The 23,085-nt window shown below is 42.8% G+C and overlaps 1 protein-coding gene across 3 annotated transcripts in view; it reads right to left on the bottom strand.

Moving 5' to 3' along the window:
* Positions 1 to 23,085, bottom strand: part of NUP93 (nucleoporin 93) — a 105,106-nt gene that overhangs the window by 80,733 nt on the left and 1,288 nt on the right. For 2 of the 3 annotated variants that reach the window (XM_019806078.2, XM_002912254.4), the window contains exon 2: positions 5,838 to 6,030. In XM_019806078.2, coding sequence (XP_019661637.1) covers positions 5,838 to 6,016 — 179 coding nt within the window. In that variant the 5' untranslated portion in view covers positions 6,017 to 6,030. Of the gene's footprint in view, positions 1 to 5,837; positions 6,031 to 22,240; positions 22,576 to 23,085 lie in introns of those variants that run through there. The other variant, XM_034672327.1, reaches the window with a different exon arrangement.

The raw sequence follows: 23,085 nt of genomic DNA, 5'->3' as shown, positions 1-23,085 counted from the left end.
CCCAGTGCTGACCTATGATGTGCCCTGCCTCATCTAGACAACTGTGGGTAGAAACTCCCCCCCCTTCATGACACTCATTTTCTTGTCTGCATGTCTTACTATACCCGATGAATGCAAATACCAGGTATTTTTAAAACAACTTCCTTTTTTATCGTTAAATACTTTTTATCACCTGCTTTTTTAAAACAGCTTTATTGAGATACAATTCACATACTGTACAATCGCCCATTTAACTGACTTAGTGGTTTTCAGTATATTCCAAGTTGTGCAACAGTCACTAAAACTGATTTTTGGAACACTCTCTCCACCCCACAAAGAAACCCCCAACCCATCAGCAGTCACTCCCCAGGACCCTCAATCCACCCACCCATCTACTTTCTATCTCTATCAATTTGCCTATTTAAGACACTGCACATAAATGGAGCTCTACAATACGTTGTCTTTTGTGATCTGCTTCTTTCACTTCGCATGTTTTCAGAGTTCATCCATGTTGGAGCATGTGTTAACAGCTCATCCTTTTTATTGCTGAGTAGTATTCCATTTTACAGGATATGCCCCATTTTATTTATCAATTGATCAGCTGACAGACATTTGGGTTGTTTTCACTTTTTGACTATTATCAATAATGCTGCTACGAACACCCACATACAAATTTTGATATGGACAACTGTTTTCATCTCTCTTGGGTATACCCCTCGGACTGGAATTGCTGAATCATATGGTCACAGCGTTTAACCTTTTGAGGGACTGCTAGACTGTTTCCCAAAGTGGCTGCAATACTTTACATCCCACCAACAGTATATGACAGTCTCAATTTTTTCCAAATCCTCAGCACTACTAGGGTCTGTCGTTGGACAATAGCCATTCTAGTGTGTATGTGAAGTGGTATGTCAAGGTGGTTTTGATTTGCATTTCCCTGATGGCTGGTGATGTTGAGCTTCTCATAATTTGCTTGCTGACCATGCGTACGTCATCTTCAGAGAAACAGCCATGCAGATCTTGCTCATTTTTAAACTGGGTTGTGTTTTTATTATGTTGTAAGTTTTTTACATATTCTGGATACAAGTCCCTTATCAGGTGAGTAATTTGCAAATATCTTCTCCCATTCTGTGGGCTATTTTCTCACTTTTTTAAAAAAATATTTTATTTATTTACTTGTCAGAGAGAGTCAGTACACACATAAGCAGGGGGACCAGCAGGCTGAGGGAGAAGCAAGGCTCCCCCCTGCCCCCGAGCAAGGAGCTTGATGAGGGACTCGATCTCCAGACTCTGGGATCATGACCTGAGCCAAAGGCAGCCGTTTAACTGACTAAGCCACCCAGGCATCCCTATTTTCTCACTTTCCAATAGCGTCCTTTGAAGTACGAAAGTTTTTAATTTTGATGAAGTTCAATTTATCTATTTTTCATTCTGTCACTTATGCTTTCAGTTCATATCTAACAAGGTTCTGCCTAATTTCAGGTCAGAAAGATTTAGACCTATGTCTTCTAAGAGTTTTAAAGTTTTGGCTCTTACATTTAGGGCTGTGTTACATTCAGAGTTAAGGTGTCCAACTCTTTCTTTTGCATATAGATATCCAGTTGTCTCAGCATCATTTGTTGAAAAAACACTGAACGCTCTCGGCACCTTCTGAAAATTAGCTGATCACAGACACACGGATTTATTTCTGGACTCATAATTCTATTTGATTGTCTATCCTTATGCCAGTACCACATAGTCTTGATTATGGTAGCTTTGTTTGAAGTTATGAAATTGGAAGTGTGAGCCTTCCAACTTTCTTCTGCCTTTTAAAGATTGCTTTGGCAACTCTAGGTGTCTTTTTATTTCCACAAGGATTTTAGGATCTACTTGTCAATTTCTGCAAAAAAGCCAGCTGGAATTTTGATAAGGATTCCACTGACTCTGTAGATCAATCTTGGCAGTAATTAACATCTTAATATTAAGTCTCCTGATTCGTGAACACTGGATATCTTTTACCTGCTTTCTTAAATAAATAAGAGACCTGTACACTTTTCCTCCACCTTGTATTTTTTATTTTACTTCACGGTATGTCCTGGCGTCATTCTATGGTACTGTATATTCTCATTCCTTTGTATTACTGAAAAATACTCCACTACCGAGATGTATCACATCTATTCAACCAGTCCCCTACAAATAATGCCACAATGAGTATCACTGTGTGCACACCTTTAGTACTTTTGCCAGTGTGTCTTTGGGATAGATCCCTGGAAGAGGGATTGCTGGGTCAAGGGTAAATTCACCTGATACTGCCAAGTTGTGTCCTAAAGGTGCCATATCCCCACTGGTGATATGTGAGAATGCAGCCAGTGCCCAGGCAATTTTAAGGTGTACCAGGGTTGAGAACCTTGAAATTTAAAAAACTAGCTGTTATGAGTATTCAGAAGAGAAAAGTCATCTGAGTGCGTGGTGCCTGCAGGAACTGTCCAGTGAATGGGCAGAAGCCTTGATGGGGAGAGGTAGACGGAGAACTGAGGAAAAAGGGCAGGGAAATTTAGGGTAAGAGGACGACTTTACAAATAAAGCCTCTACCAGAAACTTTCAACTTCTAAGGGGGGAAAAATCCAAAGGCTCTTTGCCTTCTACCTGCCTCAATTTCCATGAACCAGGCAGCTTCTCCTGAGCAAAAAGCGACAGGGGCTGGAGTCAAAGAGAAAAGAAGGAGGACAAAAGGTGTCCTCAGTACACACGGGGAGCAGAAACAGAGCCAGGAGGCCTGGGTTCAAGTCTCACCTGTCTCTTACTGCCTGAAAATTTTAGATGCATCAGTTTTCCAAGCTTCATTTTCTCCCTCTGTTAAATCTGGAGAAGAATCCCTGGCTCACTCACCTCTCAGGCTTGTGAAGACCAGTCAGGAGAACGCCTGTGACAATTCTTTGGGAACTGAAAAGTGCCATACAAATGGGAGAGCTTCTTACTGAGCAAGCTGGATTTGAATTCTGGCTCGGCCACTTGCTATCTGACGTTTCTCAATTATAAAACAGAGATAATAACATTTATTTCACAGGGTTATTTTAAGAAGAAATTATATAATGCATGTAAAGTGCTTGGCACGGTGCCTGACAAAGAGCAAGTGCTCAGAAAGGTTGCTTAGTAGTATTACCACAAGTACAATCATAATTTACTGTAAAACTCTGGGCAAATAAATCTTCGTATACGCTTGGCATGAACATGGAGAAAAGTGTGAAAGAAGCAGCAAATCAGTAACACTGGTTACCTTGGGGGATAAAGTTAAGGAGAGAAAGTGATTGCTGGCTTTCTCTTTGTACAACTCTAAGTTGTTTGGCTTCTGAGTCTGACTGGAAAAATCCAATGAGGCATCTCTGATGGGAAAAAAAGGGGGATGCAATTGAAAATGGGTACCCAGGGAAGGCTTCACAGCTACTGATGATATTCTATGCCTTCACTGGGCAATGTGCAATTCATTTTATTATTATTTACACCAGGAGTCAGCAAATTTATCCTGTAAAAGGCAGACAGTTAAATATTTCAGGCTCTGCAGGCCATACGGTCTCTGTCATAACTACTCAACTTCACTATTGTAGCACAAAAGTAGCACAGACAATACATAAATAAGTGTGGCCATGTTCCAATAAGACTTTAACAGGCAGCGGGCTGGATCTGGCTCACGGATCATAGGCTGACAACCCCTGATTTACACCTTTATGTATGTTAGGCATAATCTTCTTCATGTGTGAAGAAATTTAACAATTTAAAAATATCAAACACACATGCAAAGAAGCTTTCAAATCTGTTCCCTAAAATGAAAAATCCAACAAAGTATATTTAAACAAATGAATTCAGCACAGAACAATTCAATCTTAAATCCACAATCTAATCTTAACTAAAATCTTAAAGACACATTTTCTTCCAAAATTTATTTCATGTAAGAAAATTTTTTCCTACTCAGTTCTCTCCTCTGCCTTCACCCTGTACTAAAATATTCATATCACACTTTATGTCTGCCTATCAAGGTGGAAAAATACAGTCATCAGCCCTTTGGTTTCTTTTTAAGCACCTGCCCCACCCTATACCCATTCTTTCAATGTTCCAACTTCCTCCTCCCTAAAATAATGAATTTAAGGTAGAAAGAAATGAGGAAGAATGGAAATTTACAAGAAAGCATGACTGATAATTGTTACCAAGAAAACATTTTCCCTTTTTGCTCTTAATAGGCTGTAAAGCTGATGCAATTAAATTATAACTATAGCAACTCAGCTGGCATCACGGTCCTTTTGCTCCCGCAGCATCCTTGCACACAAGCAGAGCCCGCATGCTCGAGACTGAGGGTAACTGCAGGCAGTCAGCAGCAACAGCAAGAAGCGTGCAGGAGGACAAGTAAGCAGAGATGTCTAAAGGCTGCCAGGGGTGTTGAGGAATGGTGTAGAGGAGCAACTGGTTAGATTAAAAAAAAAAAAAAAAAAAATCCTTGCCGGGGTTCCTCTGATTTGTCTTTGCCAACACCAATGGAACCAAAACTAACTAGTATTTTAAAAAATAAAATTCTGGGGAGACCTACAGAAGAATTCCCACAATATCCTTACTAACTCAGCAGAGCAGCCAAAGCATTCAGCTTTCAAGATTAGTTGGGAAAAGAATGTAGCCCTTATGCTCACTCTTGTGACATCTATTACAAACCCAAAATAACATCCCTGGGGAAACATCAGCAATTAGGTCCTTCTCAAGTTTAAGCAAAGAAGACTGAGCAGACGACTGACAATTTCCCACATCTCCCACACAGAATCTCAGTGATTTTCCAGACGCACTGAGGTCACAAGACCGGCACCCCTCCACCCTCCCCTGGCCCTTCCATCGGGGCTCAAAGAACATGTGCTCTGGAGTCAGCCTCCCTAGGTTTGAGTCCTGGCTCAACACTTATCAGCTGTGCAATCTGACAGTTACCTACCCTCTCTGAGCCTTAGCTGCTCAACTGTAATAAGGGGACAACAGTCCTAATATTCATTATGAGGATTAAGCAAACTCTGAAGTCTAGCCAAGTTTCTGACACACCGTAAGTCACCAGTAAGTCACATTTCTTATAGAAAGCAGCAAGGGTTTTTTTTCCCCTGTCTCCCCAAATGACAAGCTCCTTGACGGCAAGAACCATGTATAATCCATGGTTGTAGCCCCAGAGATGGCCCAGGACTGGCTAGCAGGGCCCCCAACACATGACTGTGAAATCGACAGCCCACTGTTGATGCTGTGTGTCAGCAGAAGTCACTAGCCAGACAGCCAGCACTTTTCTTCAGCTGCACTCTCTTGGGGCCGCCCACTCTCCCATTCTATGGTCACCTGGCAGGCACTACGCATCCAGGGCCTTGTAGCAGCAGCTGTTGGGGACACTAATGATGACCAGACAGAATCATACCTCACTCGGATGGCTTTTCATCACTGACTGCTCGTCAATTTCTTCCACGTGCTCATCTCTGAGTGCTCCCTGGCTTTGAAAGTAACACTTTTCTGTGTAAACCACACTTACTAATACAGTAACAGGAGCCATTTATGACCCAGTGGTCAGCAAACTCAATCAGGAACTACTCTAACGGGTTTCTGTGTGACCAAGCTCTTCATGCTCTCCCACTGATCATCTCTGTCTGTGATATGGGCTCACAGCTTGGTCCAGCAGACAAGCTGAAAAACCTGGGGGCAGAGAGACAGAGCAAGGCTGCTGACCTATTTACAAAACCTTTCTGAATTCCCAAGAATCAGGCTTGTGTCTGTCATTTACAGACTGCATCTTAATTCAAGGGAGGAAAAGAAGAATCAGATCCTGCCCCTGAGCCACCCAGTAGCAACGCTGCCTCCCCACCAGTACTCACGCCTTGACATCTGCTGTCTCCTGGGACGTGCGTGTGAGGGTACGGGAACGCAGGCGCTCGCCCGCCTGCTGGATCTCCTGTAGGTTCCGTTCCACATGGGGAAGCTCTGAGATGCCCTCAGTCTCAGCAGCAAGCTGTTCAGCTTGCTGAAGGAGCTCACCAAACCCCTCAGTATCCATTGGAGTTGCAGATCCTAGATGGGGGAGGAAAAGAAGAGGCCTAAATCAAGGGGAGGACAGGCTTCGAACGCTGCCTGAGTCTGTTATAAGCTAAACGGAACACGAGGACTTTCTGTAAACAGACAAGGAGACAGCTCATCAACAAGCAGGATTTGTTCCTGAACAGAGCCCAAGGACAGGCCTGACAGAGAAAATGAGTCAGACTATGAAGAAACAGATCATTTCTGTCCATATTGACAACCCCAACATTGATTCCTGCCACCAGAACAAATGCAAAGATATTAAGCTACAGACCAGAATTCCTGCCTCCTTCCACAGACTCAAAGCTGACAAGGAAATGGAAACCATGGTGGCAACCTCTGGGAGGCTAAAGAACCACCACCCTGCAACTCCTACTCCTCCACCTTTCTTAGAAAAACCCCGCGATCCAGAGGGTGGGGCAATTTATAAGGCCCTAATCTCATATGATTGTCAACAACTCTATGAGGCTCCTGAGTGGACAGGAGAAGCAACTCCAGTCCACAGAGCTGTCAGGTGCCAGGGTCCTCTTGGTGGCAATGTGGCTGGGCGGACACAAGAACACAGGTCTCCTGACTAATCCCATGTTATTCTCACATACCTCTCCTTCACTAACATAAAAGACAGTCTTTAAAAATTCATGTTCAAGTCTCCATTCACATATTCTTTAGCTTACAAGGTTATGGAGAGCAGAGATCTATGTCTGCTAGTTATAGATGACATTCAGGACATTAGACTTAATTGTTACCATACCTATTACTTTTAGAAATGACATTGCTGGGGCACCTGGGTAGCTCAGTCAGTTTAGCATCCGACTCTTGATTTTGGCTCATGGCATGATCTCAGGGCTGTGAGATCAAGCCCCTCATCTGGCTCCATGGGGGGTGTGCAGCCTCCTTAAGATTCTCTCTCTCCCTCTCCTGCTGCCCCTCCCCCACTCCCCTCTAAAAAAAGAGAAAGAAAAAGAAATGCCATTGCTAATAATTATACTAGTATAAATAGCAGCTGGCTTCTAGACCATAAATATTAACAAGACCACCTGTTTCTCCAACAGTTGACAGAGTAAAGTCCTATGAACAGTGTTGCTATTTAAAGGATATTACACATTTATGAATCTTATATATACTGTACCACCCTTGTGTAAGATTCTTGACCAAGAGAATGCTTTTAACTCTACCACTACTTAAATCAACAGAACATAAACAGTATCGCCATCATTTAAAAAAACTTACATTGTTAAAAGGTTAACAAAACAAAAGGTTTTATTTATGGAAAAAAAATAAAATTCTTTAAATAATAGCTCTTGTTGGTCATACTTTCTGCTTTTGTTTTAAACCCATGCCTTCTACCGCGCCTTTGAAATACCACTGGTCTACAATGGTAGTTATGATGGTGATATATAATTACATCTCAGCTATAAAGCACAGGTTAATGTTAAAAGGGCATGGTTATCACCATAAATCCACAGCAGGAAAATGAGGACTTTTTAAAGCAGACATTAAAAGACATTAACTTTAAAGGTAAAGGCACAAGGTTAAAACAAAAATGGCTCACCTGGGGTAAACATAAAACACTTCGGTATTCTTTAATCTTTATAGACAGAAAGTCACATACACACTAACTCTTTTCCTAAAGCTTCTACATAATCATTGTTTTGTTTTGTTTTGACCCAGTAGAATGAGGCTGTAACTGGCCATCTTTGGGAAAATGGGTATGACGCAACAAGGAACACATTCTCCCAAATAGGAGAAAGAAAGTATTTTTAAACAACAGCTCCTGTCTGATAAATGTTTTTCCTCAGAAACCAACAGGGCCAATAACATTCTACTAACAGAAACATGGTCGCTCACCAGAAAGGGGAAAGAAAAGTAATATGCTGCCTCTTCCCCCTACCCCTTTTTACTCTAAGATAAAAATAATCTGTCTAACAGAGCCAAGGAGTAGGAAATACTTTTTTTCTTTCATAAGGAAAATTACAGAACTCCCCAAATAAAGAACTGAATGAAACAAACTTTTCTAAGTTTAAAAAAGAAAGAAAAAACAGGAAAAAGAAATACATCTAACATTTTACATCCATGCCAGATAAATTCAGACAAAGGAAATGCTCAACTTCTCAAATGACCTGCCCATACGAAGAACTTAGAGTGATGGAGTTGAATATAAATAATAAATAAATAAAAAACAAAAGCCATGATTTACTTTAATATGGTCCAGTAAATAAGATTTAAGATTTATTTATTTATTTGACAGAGTGCACGAACACGAGCAAGGGGAGGGGGACAGAGGGAGAAGCAGGCTCCCTGCTCAGCAGGGAGCCCAACGTGGGGCCTCAATCCTAGGACCCTGGGATCATGACCTGAGTAGAAGGCAGCCACTTAACCTACTGAGCCATCATCCCCTGAGATCTAATGTTTGTCAACAAAACCTGCTCCTCGGTCTTCTCAGTGAAGCCACCACTACTCAGCTGCTTGGGCCAAAATTCTTGAAAGCCTCTACGACTCGTCCAGGTCAACAAAGCCTTTCAGATCTACCTGCAAAATGCACCCAGAATCTACCTCTTCCCACCACCTCCACACACTCAAGTCACCATCACCTCTTCCCTGGCCTCCCAGCTTCAGCCTTTGCCTCCTATAGTCTATGTGATCCTTTAAAAGGATCCTTCCACTGCTTAAACACTCTTGTACTGAGTGAAGCCCTACAGAGCAGCCTTAGCTCCTCTTACCTCCCAGACTCATATCCAGCCCTGTCTCCTTTTCCTTTCCTGGGCTCCAGTCCCCCAGTGGGTCAGACACACTGCTGCCCTAGAGCCTTTGTACTCATTTCCTCTATCCAGAATGCTCTTCTCCCAGATACGCTCCTGATTCCTTGTCTGTTTCAGCTAAACTGTCACCTTGCCTTTGATACCAGCCTAGAACAAAATATTTAAGAGTGCAATCTGCAACCACCCCTAGCACACCTTCATCTCCCTTACTGTCATCCCTGCTAGAAGGACAAGGATTTTGTGTGTGTGTTTTGTTCACTGATGTATCCCAAGCTTCTACAACAGCTCCTGGCACATAGTAGGTACTCATTTGCTGAATGAATAGGAGAAGTTTTATTCTTCCATTTGTGGAGAGTCTGTTCTTCTTGAAGGCTTCCTGCACTCTCCTGCCAAAGCAGCACCCACTGGCAAGCAAAGACCAGAGCAAAAACATTCCCTTCCGACTACCAACTGATACTTAACATTTCTGAGGCTGCACAGCATAAGGCAGTGACAGTATAAATGGCATGAATTCAGATCACACTTGGTCCAGACTCGTACTTCCCCTCTAAATACCCAGAAAAAAACCAATGGTATTTTCGAGAAACAAACACCCCAGTTTTCAGGTGAAGAGAGTACCAAACCAAAAGAATAAATATACATATAGAAAGAATTTCATTATACAATTTCGGAGTAGAAAATAAGCTTGTTCCATGTCTGTTTGAGAGAAAAGAGCTATATTTTAATACAATACTTGGGAAAAACTGGATCTGTCCTGCACTATAACTCATCCAGTGGAAATTAACTTATAAAAAAGTTATTAAAGTTTCCAAATCTATACTTTGATGTAGTCATCATCCCATTTCATTAAAATTTTTAAATTTATGATTAATTTCATAAACGTTAAGGACAATTTTTACCCCCTCCACAAAATACCAATTTAGCCATAAAATATATGGGTTAAACCAACCAAATATCAGTTTTGACTCAAGATACTAAAAGCTGATCATGAAAATAACCTCACTAACTTTGTCCAAGAGAGAACTTGGGGTGGGGGGAATGAAGTCTAAGCTTTGTGTTGGAAAATCTGGCTGGGACACATGCAAAGACTGGACGCCAGCTGTACTCTTGATGAGCTGTGGAGGAGGAAGCCAGGAAGAAACCGCATGGAGGACCCAGAGAAGTAGGATGTGGAACAGTCAATGCAGCAAGATTGGGGCTAGATGGGAAAAGGCTAGCACTAGGGCTCCTCTGCTATCAATGACTGAGCCTGACTGAAGAGGCCTCTGGAAACGCTGAGAGGTGCTTCAGAGAGCATCACAGGGTACCAAGGCCCTGGGCATCAAACCTCTCCCATGCCACTTAGTACAAGTCCTACTGAGCCTCCATAGACCTCCTCAAACACCAGGGCAAAGAAAAGCTTTAAAATGAAAGCCAAAGGTATCACTGCTGCTAGAAAGCAAGATTGGTTACTCTTGGGGGGAGGGAGCCAGTGTGACAGAAGGGAGAGTTCTGAGAGGCTGATAATTTTCTTTTTTTTAGCCGAGTGCTGCTTAACAGTGTGTTCACTTTGAGAAAATTCACTGAGCTGGACTCATGATTTGTGCACTTTTCCGACTGTGTATCGTACTTCAATGAAAAAGTTACTCCCAAAATGAAAAATAATAACCCATGGTTTTTCCGAGGCTACAGTAGGACACTCCTCGATGTTAGAAATAAGGAATGCTTTTAGTGTGAAGTTTCCGTAATACAGATCTCTTCACCACCATGCAGAGGATGCTGAGAAAATTAACCAGAGAAAAAATTAAAGCCCACAGCTTTAGAGAGACAGCTTCTACCTACAGCTAAAATCATGGGGTTAGCAGACTTCCATTTCCTCAAATTAGTCAGCACTCACCTGTCATTCACTGTCCAAAAATTGCCCCTTCTAGGCACATAAACATTCTTAAATGAGAGGAGAAAAAAAAATCTCCAAATTGCATATGGGATGAAATGAATTAGGTAAAAAGGCAGAACAAAAATGCATCAAATAATTTCAGTTCACTTGCTATTAATATGTCTTAATTATGAAAGATATGGTGATTTTCATATTCTCAATATAACCATGTTAAATACTTAATCAAGCCAGAAAAGAGTAGTGTAGTATAATAAAAAATTTATTTGGTCTTTGTCCCAGTTCCTGGCAAGAAGCTCCTAAAACCCTTGGAATACCCTGAGGTTGGGAGTCCTGTAACTTGCAAGGAGGCCCCCTTGAGCACACCTGAGCTTATGTTAATGAGGTGACTTGGAGTAGGATGGGAGCCTGGATAGCCTCAGGATGGGCCAGTCACCAGAAAGACCAAACAATCTTAGAGGGTTGGAGCTCTCAGCCCCAGCCACCAACCTCTGGGAAGGGAAAGAGGACTACAGATTAAGCTCTACAAAAACTCTTCAACAATGAGATTTGATGAGCTTCTGGGTTGGGGACCACATGCTGGAAGGGTTGCACATCCAGTTCCACAGGGACAGAAGCTCCTGCACTCAGGGTCCTTCCAGACCCCACCCTCTGTATCCATCAGACTGCTCATCTGTATTCTTTATAATAAACTGGTAAACATAAGTAAATGTTTCTCTGAGCTCTGTGAACCTCTCTAGCCAATTAATCGAACTTCAAGACAGGCTTGCGGGAACCTCCCATCTACAGCTAGTAGCTCAGAAGCACAGGGGACCACCTGGCCTTCTGATTGGCTTCTGAAAGGCGGTGAGGAGGGGTGCACAGTCTTGTGGGACTGAACCCTTAGCCGGTCGGATCTGATGCTGTCTCCAGGTACACAGTGTCAGAAGTGAGTTAAACTGTAACAGCCAGCTGGTGTGCAGAGAATCTCAGAATTGCCCGATGTGCGGAAAACCCACACATCGGGTGTCAAAAGTGAAGCTCTATAAGTGGTAAAGTAGAGTTGTGTGAGAGTGAAGGAAACACATCAAGAGTATTTTTCCCTTGCAAATGGATAATTAAATATTCAAAGTGCTCAACACTTCGAGACCATTTTACATCAGTATTCTCAGAGTGGCCCCTTCAGGATTTTGCAGATGGTCTGATTCTTAGTTTCTTACAGTATTCATGCTTATTGTATTAAAATGTCTCCACATCTGTTTTCTGGTATTAATTATTAGTTCATTTGTGTCTTTTCTTCTAAAGCACCAGCCACAAGTAGAACACGTCTTCCCACTTTCCCAGGGCTTTGTGGGCTCCCAAGCTGGGGAACCACTGAGTGCTTTAAAGACCACTGGGTCATCTCAGAAATGGCTGTAATGCACTAGTTCTCTTGACAGAAGCCCACGTGACTTCCAGGACATACTTCCAAAAATTAGCACCTTCAGTGCCTCAAAGCTGACAGAAAACAGAGTAAGAAAGAGCCTCATAGCCATCCATCCTAGACCTGTCTATCAAACTCTTTTCCAGTTTCTAGTCTTTGAGACTGGCATCCTAGGGCAAGGGTCAGCAAGCTTTTCCTGTAAAAGGCTGGACAGCAAATTATTTTAGGCTTTCGGGCCCACTCTCCGATGCAACTGCATAACTGTGATTGAAACTGGATAATATGTAAACAAATGAGCATGGCTGTGCTCCAGTAAAATTTTAATCATGGCCAGTTAAATATGAATTTCATATAATTTTCACTTGCCACAAAATATTCTTTGGATTTTTTCCCCCAACGATTTAAAGATGTAAAAACCCTTGTTAGCTTCTCAGGCCTACAGGTTATAGTTTGCTAACCCCTGCATTGCCTACGGTATCTGAGCTAGACTTGGTAAGTAAATTCTGGTTCAGCGCTTACCAGCTATGTGCCCCTGGCACAGCTACCCTCCCTAGACCTGAGCACTGAAAATACTGTTGCAAAGATTAACACAACAGGCCCATCGTCATTCCCCTTCCCTCTTTAAACTGTTTATTTAGAGACTATATTTGGGGGAAGAAATCCGTTTTGTAAATAAAATCTATCCAGGAAACATTCTTTTGACCTAATGCACAGAATGCTAGACGGAACTCTCTGCCCTTTCCAAGTGCAGTGCAACATATCAAACCCATGTGCATTTTTCCTCTTCCTTATCGATAACCCACAATCCAAACAGGACAGTTATCCAAGGAAAACGAACCGAGTAACAAAAGGACGAAAAGAAATAGCAAGGACATCTGTCTTTCCTTCAGTGTTAAAGGAATGTCTCTCAGTTCACTGACTGCACAGGGAAATGACACGAACTATTTTCCCTGCAGAATTTCAATACACTCAAGCAATACTTTTAAGTACTCATTATGAAATTCTAATCTTACCACACACCCAAATATTACCTCTTAAACCTGCAAAGATCCTGCAGTCTAAAAAATGCACTTTTAGCATTGCTATATTTTTATGGATGTTGTTGTGGGGGAGGGGATTTTTTATATACTTCAGAGGAAATAACTGGTACTACTTGTATCTCTTTTCTTCAAAATATACAACAGCGTAATTCCTTTTACAATTATTTTTAAAAGTTTTAATGTGACAGTAAGATAAGTAAAATACACACACACACACATATTTATATATTAGACAGAACGGGTAGCACAGGAGAAGGTTGGACTTTGAATCTCCTGGTTTGAATCTACAATGTTCACTTACTAGCTGAAAGTGGTCAATTTACCCCTGGAATAAAATCCAAATCTCTCCTCCCAATTTCCTCATCTATAAAAAGGAGATGATAATCCCTCTCGACTTCAAGGCGTTGATGATACACAGAAAGGATTTTATAAACTCTACTGACTTATATCATTGTAAAACATTCTTTTAGCTATTATTCCAAAGTTGTCAATTTGGCAACATTTTGTTATTTAATTATAAACATCTCTGTTTCAAAAATCTTCTAATAAATATTTGATACAAAATTATAACTTATTTAAGCACAACTTCATATCATTCAGTAAGAACTTCTGGAAGTTACAATTTTTAAATGTGTATTACCCACTGTCAAACATGATTTTTATTAGAACTCCAAATTTCCACAGGGAAGGTGTGATTCAAAAGAAATTTAGCACTGAATTTTGAGTAGAAACCTTGCCCTCAAACCTTATTAATTGGATCTAACAGGATTACAACACAAGAAAAGTATTCAATATTCAACACCAAAGATTAATGAGTAAAGCCTCACTCGAGGTTATCAAAAGTTTAAGACTGATTCTGCTCTCCTCTCTTCTTCTGAAAATGTAAACTACGGTTAGATGACTATCATTCCACTTTTTGCTGTATCTGTCAGCTGTCATTTATAACAACAACCAAAGAGAAAATTACATCTTAACAGATACTATTGTTTCAGCTGCCTTTAGGAAAAGGAGGAAAAGGAGGGGGAAAAAATCTGTTGTGGATAATTCTTTCTAGTCCTGTGAGACTAAGTAAGAGACTTGGATCTAATCATTATTCAGAAGGTAGACTACTGGAGAAAACAAAGAACTAAAATAAATTATCCTAGACAGAAGAGAAATTAAAGACCTGGGTGATTCAGTACTAGTACTGGCCTGGGTGACTCAGTGTTTGCAGTTAAGGAACGCACAGTATCAGCTGTCCTGATACACAAAATGCCACTTGTATTTCATCTCCAATGAGCAAAGAGGAGCAACCTGGCATTGCAGAGAAACTTAAAGTGTCCACGTGGGAAACTTTCTGATAAACTCTTCAGCTGTCCAGTGGGCTGTCCAGCCCAAAAGCACAGTAGAAGCTGTGCCTGGAATGGAAGAACTGTGCACCACGGCCTGGCTTTGCCCCACACCAGCCTCTGACCCTGGGGCTAGCCCTTCCCAGGCCCTTTCCCCTCTCTGGATTCCAGTTTCATCACCACTGAGATGAGGGGGTTGGCTCGGGTAATTTCTAAGAGCCTGCTCCTCATGAAGAATCTACAAATGCAGAATATTTTAAGTCAGTCTTTAACTCACTTCATGTATCCTTGGAAGGAGCAGTCTCATTTTAGTGGTGATGGAAATTATCTGTACGTAGAACCTTATGAATGACACCAGCCCCATCTTACAACTGGCATAAGCAGGGGAAGATCACCAAGTCAGCCTCTAAAAGGTCTTTGGCTCTGGCTCTTCTCTCTAAACCAATGTTTCTCAACTGGGAGCAATTTTGCCTCCCCAAAGGTCACTGGCAAAATCTAGAGATATTTTTGGTTGTCACAATTCAAGGAGACAGGCCGCAGGCTACTGACAATCTAGAGGGTAGAGGCTAAGGGTGGGGCTAAACATCCCTCAATGCAAAGCACAGTCTCCAAAACAAATAATTATTTAGCCCAAAATATCAACAGTGCTGAGGCTGAGAAGCCCTGCTGTAAACCAAGGAAGGCTTCTTGTCCTGAGGGCATGATACCAACATCAAAGGCACTAGGAACCCCTGGAAATATATGCATACTGTTTTTCTTAATTTAAGAAAAGCACTGCAGCTTTTATCAGATTCTAATAAATGTCTGAGTCCTCCAAAACCACCAAATAATCTTAAAACCACTATATATACAGAATTCTCTCACTTGGGATTTTTATGGTGGTATATTCACACCCTGGTATATCACACAGCAACAGAAGAGACTGAACTACAGTTAAATGGAATCTGGATAAATTCTGCAGACACAGTGGTTAACTAAAGCAGCCAGATTTATTAAAAAAAAAACAAACAAACATACTGCATGATTCCATTTATACGGATTTTAAGAACAGAAAAACTAAATCTATGGTGCCGGAAACCAGAACAGTAGTTATTACAGTGTGAGAGCGACCAACTGGAAAGGAGCACAAAAGAACTTTCCAGGTGCTATGGACTGCAACAGGCCCCTCCAAAATTCCTACATCAAAGCCCTAAGACCCAATGTGATGGTATCTGGAGAAGTGGCCTTTGGAAGGTAATTAGGTTTAGATGAGCTCATGAAGACGGGGCCCTTATGAAGGGATTAGTGTCCCACTAAGACACACCAGAGGACTTGCTTCCCACCCAGTCCCCTATATCGCATTCACCCAGGAAAGAACATGCAAGCACACAGTGAGATAGCAGCCATCTAAAAATCAGGGCCCAACCACGCTGGGGCTCTGATCTCAAGATTTCCAGCCTCCAGAACTGTGGCAAAATAAATTTCTGCTACTGAAGCCACCTAGTCTATGGTATTTTGTTATGGCAGCTCACTCTAAACGCCGGGGTATTGGAAATGTTCCATACTTCAGTGTGACTGGTGGTCACTGAGTGAATAAATACATAAAAATTCACTGAGCTATACACTTAAGGTCTGTTCACAGGTCATTTACAGAAAAGCAGGAAACATTAACATCAGCAAGAAGCTTAACTTAGCATTGCCTCCAGAAAGCAAAGGGAAGAGTTGGGATTTTTCATTTTATACCCGTCAGTCTGAATTCTTTCCCACGGCTATATGTGACCCTAATTTTAAATAACTTGTTAATTTCTAAATTGCTCTAAACCCTCTGCTTCAGTGTGTTTGTCTCACCACTGGCCCCAAATCCTTGATGGCAAAGACTACCAAATCCACACTCCCACTCTGCTCCCTACACTCACACTCCAACCCAGAGCTTCCAAGCACTGCCTACGCGTTTCCACTCCAGCACATAACTGTCACACCTGGCACGTCTCAAAATGCAGTTATCCACACGCGCGCCGCCCCCCCCATCTCCTCCTCTCTGTCCCCTGGCTTCTCTCTCTCCCTCCCTCTCTCTCTTTCGGGTTCTAACTCACCCTTCTCTTTTACATCTGTGCATGACCTCAGACTGTTTGTTTACGGGTATTCTCCACTCTCCAGGCTCAAAAAACCAATGAGATGCAGATACATTTTTTGAGAGAAAGAGTAGGTATTCCTCATTATCCAAACTCAGGAAACCAAATACTTTATATTCAGCTGACGGGACATCATTCTGTCTCCAAATCTGCTATCCAAACTCTCATTACCTAACAGATTTAAATAGCAAGGGATACTTGTATTTTTGCAGCATCTTCTAACCTTAGCTTTTTTCCCCCCAGCTTTATTCAGATATAATTGATACATAACATGGTGGAAGTTTAAGTTATACAGCGTAACATATATATTTCTGCACATATTGGGAAATGATTACCACAATAAAGTTAGCCTAGGGGCGCCTGGGTGGCACAGCAGTTAAGCGTCTGCCTTCGGCTCAGGGCGTGATCCCGACGTTATGGGATCGAGCCCCACATCAGGCTCCTCTGCTATGAGCCTGCTTCTTCCTGTCCCACTCCCCCTGCTTGTGTTCCCTCTCTCGCTGGCTGTCTCTATCTCTGTCAAATAAATAAATAAAATCTTTTAAAAAAATAAATAAATAAATAAAGTTAGCCTAACTGTTGCTTCCATCTTCCTCACCATCACAGGAGGCCAGACTTCCATCCCTTTAAACCCAAGTTCTTGAGAGACACTAAGACATATCTTCAAGCTCCTCCCGCTCCACACCACTCTGCTTGCTGTGGCTGCCTCAACCTTTCCAGCACCTTCCCTATGTTGCTCCTGCTCAAAAGCCCTCCAAGCCTTCCACTCACAGGGATCCAGATGAGGCAATGCTTCCGATGAAACCCTATGTAACAGTTACCCCATCTACTCTGCCCCTAACCATCCTTACACATGCCTTGCTCTATGCCCTTGATCATGCCATTTTACCCTAGTTGGGAAAAATGTACCCCTGAGCTCCTGCCAACTCCTTCACTCTGTAATGGGGTGACGGCGGACAAGTTAATTACTCTTGCTGGATCCATCTGTGAAATGGAAAAAGAGCTGCATCTCCTACACAGGCCACATAGCAACCGCTCAGTAAACCTTGGCTATTATTTTCTACCACCAGTTCAAAGTCCTGCCTACCAGATGGTTTTCCTCAACACCCACCGCACAAAAGCTCCCCCCATCGAAATTCTTTTCTACTCCATTCATTTTTCTACTTACAGTTTTCCATGTGCCCAATCCTCAGTTTTGGTGCTCCATGGGATTTCTGCAGCCTCCTTATTTCACTCTGAAGCTCTTTTTTTTCTCAATATGTAGTTGTCTGTTGGTAATTCTGCTATTTTTATGTGGGGACAAGCATCAGGACCTCTTAGCTTGCCATTTTGCTGGTATCTCTCTCCTTTGTTTGTTGTACTTTATTGTGTTAATATCTAGACCCCCAAATAGCCTGAAGCTTAAAGCATATTGTAGCTTTTTTAACTCCAACAGTGTCCTCAAACAGTAGCTAGATCCCCAACAGTCACTGACTGGCAGAATAAATTTCTGCAAACTTTGCTAAGAATGGCTAACTGAGATAGGGAAACCGAAGGGACCCTATGAAAGAATGCTTTTTTTGCTGCTTTTACGTTTGCTAGGACCTGCACCTTCACCTTGAAAGTACAGATAATGTATGTCCCCCTTGTACAGGTCAAGGAGTTAATGATTTCTCTGGACTCTTCCAGCACAGTAGATAACATCTAAAGAGTGACCAAGAAGGGCGTCAGGTACGTTTTCCAGACCACTGCCTCACCGAGACCCCTGGCTCCAGGGCATAAGTGACTTATGGAGGACACCTAAACACTCATCCATTTTAAACAGTTCTCGGATGCCTAAGACACTACAGATCTCAATCCTCAATAAAAACCCAAGGCCCAAGCAAAAACAAGACTCACTCTTCTTTCCTTTCTGAGTCTCCCAGACTGTCTGTATCCACACTCTCTGTGTCTTCAATAAACCCTGCTCTCACTTCCTCTCGGCTCACATTTGATTTCTATCCCACGCAAAGACAAGAACACTCTTGGCTGATCCTGCAGGACATCCTCTGGGTCTTTGGACCCAGCCCTCCTGCACCATAATAACTCCTTATTTTTAAAATTCCTATGCTGACATTGTAAGGACCACCAAAGTTAGAACCCCTTCCTCCTACCTTCCTGTAACAAATAATAATTATTAAGCATCTCCCATGTGCTGTTCAAGGCACTAGGGATGGAGCTGTGGAAAATACAGGTAAGATTCCCAGACTCAAAGAACTTTTATGTTAGGAGAGAGACAATTAAAAAAAAAAGAGACACATGATGCCAGGGATTGATCAGTGCTACAAAGGAGATAAAAAGGGAGATGTGATAGAGTGGACAGTGGGGCTGCTTTAGCTGGGGTGTTCTATGAAGCTTCTTTAAGAAGGAAACCATTGGGGCGCCTGGGTGGCTCAGTCAGTTAAACGTCTGCCTTTGGCTCAGGTCACGATCCCAGTGTCCTGGCACTAAGCCCCATGTCAGGCTCTCTGCTCAGCGGGGAGCCTGCTCCTCCCTCTCCCTCTCCCGCTCCCCCTGCTTGTGAATGCTCCCTCTCTCTCTGTCAAATAAATTAATAGAGTCTTTTAAAAAAAAAATTTTTTTTAATAAAAACAAAAAGGAAGCCGCGGAACAAAGACCTAAATCATGTAAGGGAGTGAGCTATACCAATTACCTGAAGAGAAGAATGTTCTTGCAAAGGAAACAGTGAACGCAAAAGCTTCAAGGCAGAAGCATCTTCAGCACATGTGAAGAAGAGCAGAGGCCACATGGCTGAAGCACACAATTACAGGGTAGAGTAGTGGGAGAAGGGGTTAGGGCAGGGGCTGGAAGGTACTGACTTCACAGCACAAGGTAATAAGAACACTGAATTGTAGTCTACGTGTGATGGGAACTACCGAAGGCTTAAGCCTTTTTAAAGGCTCGTTCCCACTTCTGCATGGAAAATAGACTGGGGGGAGGAAGGGCACAAAGTAAAAACAAGGAGACCAGTCAGGAGTCTGCTCTATCACCCAGATGTGATACATGAGAGTGGTGTGCACCAGGATGACAGTGGTGGAAGAGACAAATAGTGGGTCTGACTCATGTATACATTTTAAGAATTGATTCCATGTAGGGGCGCCTGGGTGGCACAGCGGTTAAGCGTCTGCCTTCGGCTCAGGGCATGATCCTGACATTGTGGGATCAAGCCTCACATCAGGCTCCTCCGCTGAGAGCCTGCTTCTTCCTCTCCCACTCCCCCTGCTTGTGTTCCCTCTCTCGCTGGCTGTCTCTATCTCTGTCAAATAAATAAATAAAATCTTNAAAAAAAAAAAAAAGAATTGATTCCATGTAGATATAAATCACTTATGTAGAGCGTGAGTGCAAACAAGTCAAACACAATGCCAAGGTTTTAGGTCCAAGTAACTTGGGAGCATGAAAGTGCCACTTACTGAAATGAAGAAGACAGGGAAAGGAGCAAATTTAGACATCAGAGGGCTACTATGATGATAACACTAGATTACACAAGCAAAGCCCATGGCAGGGACTCACACACAGCCATAGCTCAGGAAAAGATGGTTATCCTTATTTTCACTGTCTTTGGCTCCTTCTAGAGTTCAGGTCTCTTCTTTCCTAAAATAATTACTCGTCAATAGGGGAAACTGGGTGAGGGGGATACAGAGTACTCTGTACTTATCTTGCATATTTTCCGTAAATCTAAAACTATTCTAAAATTAAAAGCTTATTTTAAAAAAATCCGGAGCGCCTGGCTGGCTCAGTCCGTTAAGTGTCTGCCTTTGGCTCAGGTCATGTTCCCGGGGTCCTGGGATCCAGCCCCCACATTAGGCTCCCTGCTCAGTGGGGAGCAGCCTTCTCCCTCTCCCCACCCGCCCCCTGCTCTTTCTCGCTATCGCTCTCTCCCAAATAGGAAAATCTTTAAAAATAAATAAATAAATAAATGTTAAAAAAGAAATCTTCAACCCACATGCTCCTCTAGCTCCAGCTCTCTCTTTACAGAGAGGGAGCCATGCTTTGTCATACCTCNCATCCATTCATCCCCCACTACAACCTAATTTCTGCCCCCCCCCCCCCACTTCCTGAATTCCTCTTCAGCCACCAATGATCTAACTGCTAAGTCCAGTGGACTTTCAACCCTTCCTCTCTCACAGCCTCTGATACCCTGACCGTTCGCCTGAAACACTCTCCTCCCTTGACTTGAAGACAACACCTTCTCCTGGTTCTCCTCCTGCTCTTCCAGCATTTCCCTCTCTCAAGCCTCCTCTGCTGTGGCTTCTACATCTACCCAGCCCTTAAATGCCAAGCTTCTATCCTTGGACCTCCTCTTCTCACGCCGCATATTTCTCTGGAAAAGATCCACCCATTGGCCATGGCTTCAACTAGAACCCTACCAGTGGTTATTAATCTTTTGGGTGGCCACGGACCTCTGTGATGCCAATGTTCATGTACACATGTGCACACAAAAGAACTACACACACACACACTCTTAAAGATACACTGTCAGGAGGCTCATAGGACCCCTCCCCAGAAAGGCCACCCGAAGACTTCTGAGGACTATCTGGGCCCAAATGAGAATTTATTTTTTTTTTTGAATTCATCAAAACTAAGGTTTGGTAGAAACTATTCTAGGTTCAGGCCAGCTCTCTCACCTGAGCTAGCATCTCCAACTGCCCCCCAGACAACTGCACTTGCGTGACCCATGGGTGCCTCAAACTACATGCATCCCAAACCAAGCTCAACATTTCTCTCTCCTCTTAGCCACCAACACCACCACTTCCTCCTCCTGGGTTCCCAGTCTCTCAGTAAAATTACTAGCATCCAACAAGTCAGCCAGAGACCACCCGAGAGTCACTTCAGGGTCCTTTTCCTCCGCTCCTGAACATCCAGCTAATCTCCATGTCTACCTATCAAACCTTCTGCAAAAGGGACGCCTCATCTCTCTTGCCCCCACTCTGACCCTCATGATTTTCTCCTAACTACCTCAACAGTCTAAGCCTTTGTGTTCCTCTAACTCATCTTCCCCTTGGCAAGAGTTCTTTCCGAAATGTTCTCCTGCCTTAATCCCACCAGGGACACCTTCTGTCCCCTCCAGGAAGAAGTGCTCCTTTTGACACTGTCACCCTTACCATCCACATCCTCACTACCCTCCCCCAAAGATACTCTAGTAAGTCCTTACTCCTGGGGGTGCTTCAGGCTCTTTCCTCCCTACATACTCCTGCACATGTAGCTGCACACTCTGCTATCACACACCCCACACCTACAGTCACATGGGGAACTCCTACATAACCTGCAAAGCCAGCAAGGGCAGTCCTCCCCACCCCAAACCCTTTCCAGTTATTCTGAACCTTCTATTACTGTTGTTCTCTGGTGGAATAATTGTAATTTTTTCTTCCCATGTCGGTCTACTTCCCCATATGGCAAATTCCTGTAGGGCAGACTGCTCAGCTCTGAATCTTCAGCAGCCAAATTGGCATTAAATAGGTACCAAATAAACGTCTCATGAATTAAAGTGTTTGTTCCCTGAATACACCTTGGGCTCTCACCTCTGGGTCTTTGCTGACCTCTTTCTCTCCTTGGAACATCTGTATTTCCCTCTACTTTATTTTCTACTTCAGTCCATCAAGAAGCAGATTCAAAAAAAAAAAAAAAGAAGCAGATTCAGACACTCAAACTCACCACTTCTCCAACTGTTCCTACCTTAGGGTCTTTGCACTTGCTCTTCCAGTTCCAGGAATGCTCTCCCACAAGACATTCCCATAACCTGCTCTCTCTTTTAAATTAGGTCTCTCTTCAGATATCCTTGTTTTCCTTTAAAAAACAGCCCTGACACCACACTCTGTATCTGTGTGTTGATTGTTGGTGGCATTCTCCACAAGAACATCACTTCAATGAGGGCAGGCCCGTTTCATTCACCACTGTATTCCCAAGCCTATAACAGTGCCAGCAGCATTTCTTTATTTCATATTTACTGAGCACCTACTGTGTGCCAGATCTAAGTGCTGAAGATCTACCAAGGAACAAAACAGAGAAAAATCCTCCCCGCTTCACGTTCTGGAAGGAAATGACAAACAGTACACAAGGTGAGTAACTAAAATATAATTGCTAAGAAGAACTAAAGCAGTAAAGGAAAGCAGGAACTGGGGAAAGCCTCACTAAGTGACCCCTGAGTAAAAACCTGAAAAAAAGTGAGGAAGCAAACCACATGACTATTGAACGGCAAGCACAAAAGCCCTGAGGCCAAAGCATGTCTGACAGGAGGAAGAGAAGGGCAGCAGAAAATGAGAGTGGGAAAATCACAGTAGGTCAGATGATGTAAAGTCTTACAGCTCACTATAAGGCATTTGTCTTTAAATAAGATGGAAATCCACTGTAGGGTTTTTACGTAAAGGAGTGATATGATCTGACCTGTGTTTCCAAAGGATCCTTCTAGCTACCGTGCTGAAAACAGGGCATGAATGCAAGGGCAAAAGCAGAGAGACCAGATGAGAGACTATTTCCATAATCCAGGTGAGAGGTGGTGGTGACTTGGCCCAGGGTGGCAA

The sequence above is a fragment of the Ailuropoda melanoleuca genome, chromosome 12, assembly GCF_002007445.2.
Source record: "Ailuropoda melanoleuca isolate Jingjing chromosome 12, ASM200744v2, whole genome shotgun sequence".
Classification (NCBI taxonomy): domain Eukaryota; kingdom Metazoa; phylum Chordata; class Mammalia; order Carnivora; family Ursidae; genus Ailuropoda; species Ailuropoda melanoleuca.
This window is presented reverse-complemented; position numbering and strand designations above follow the sequence as displayed.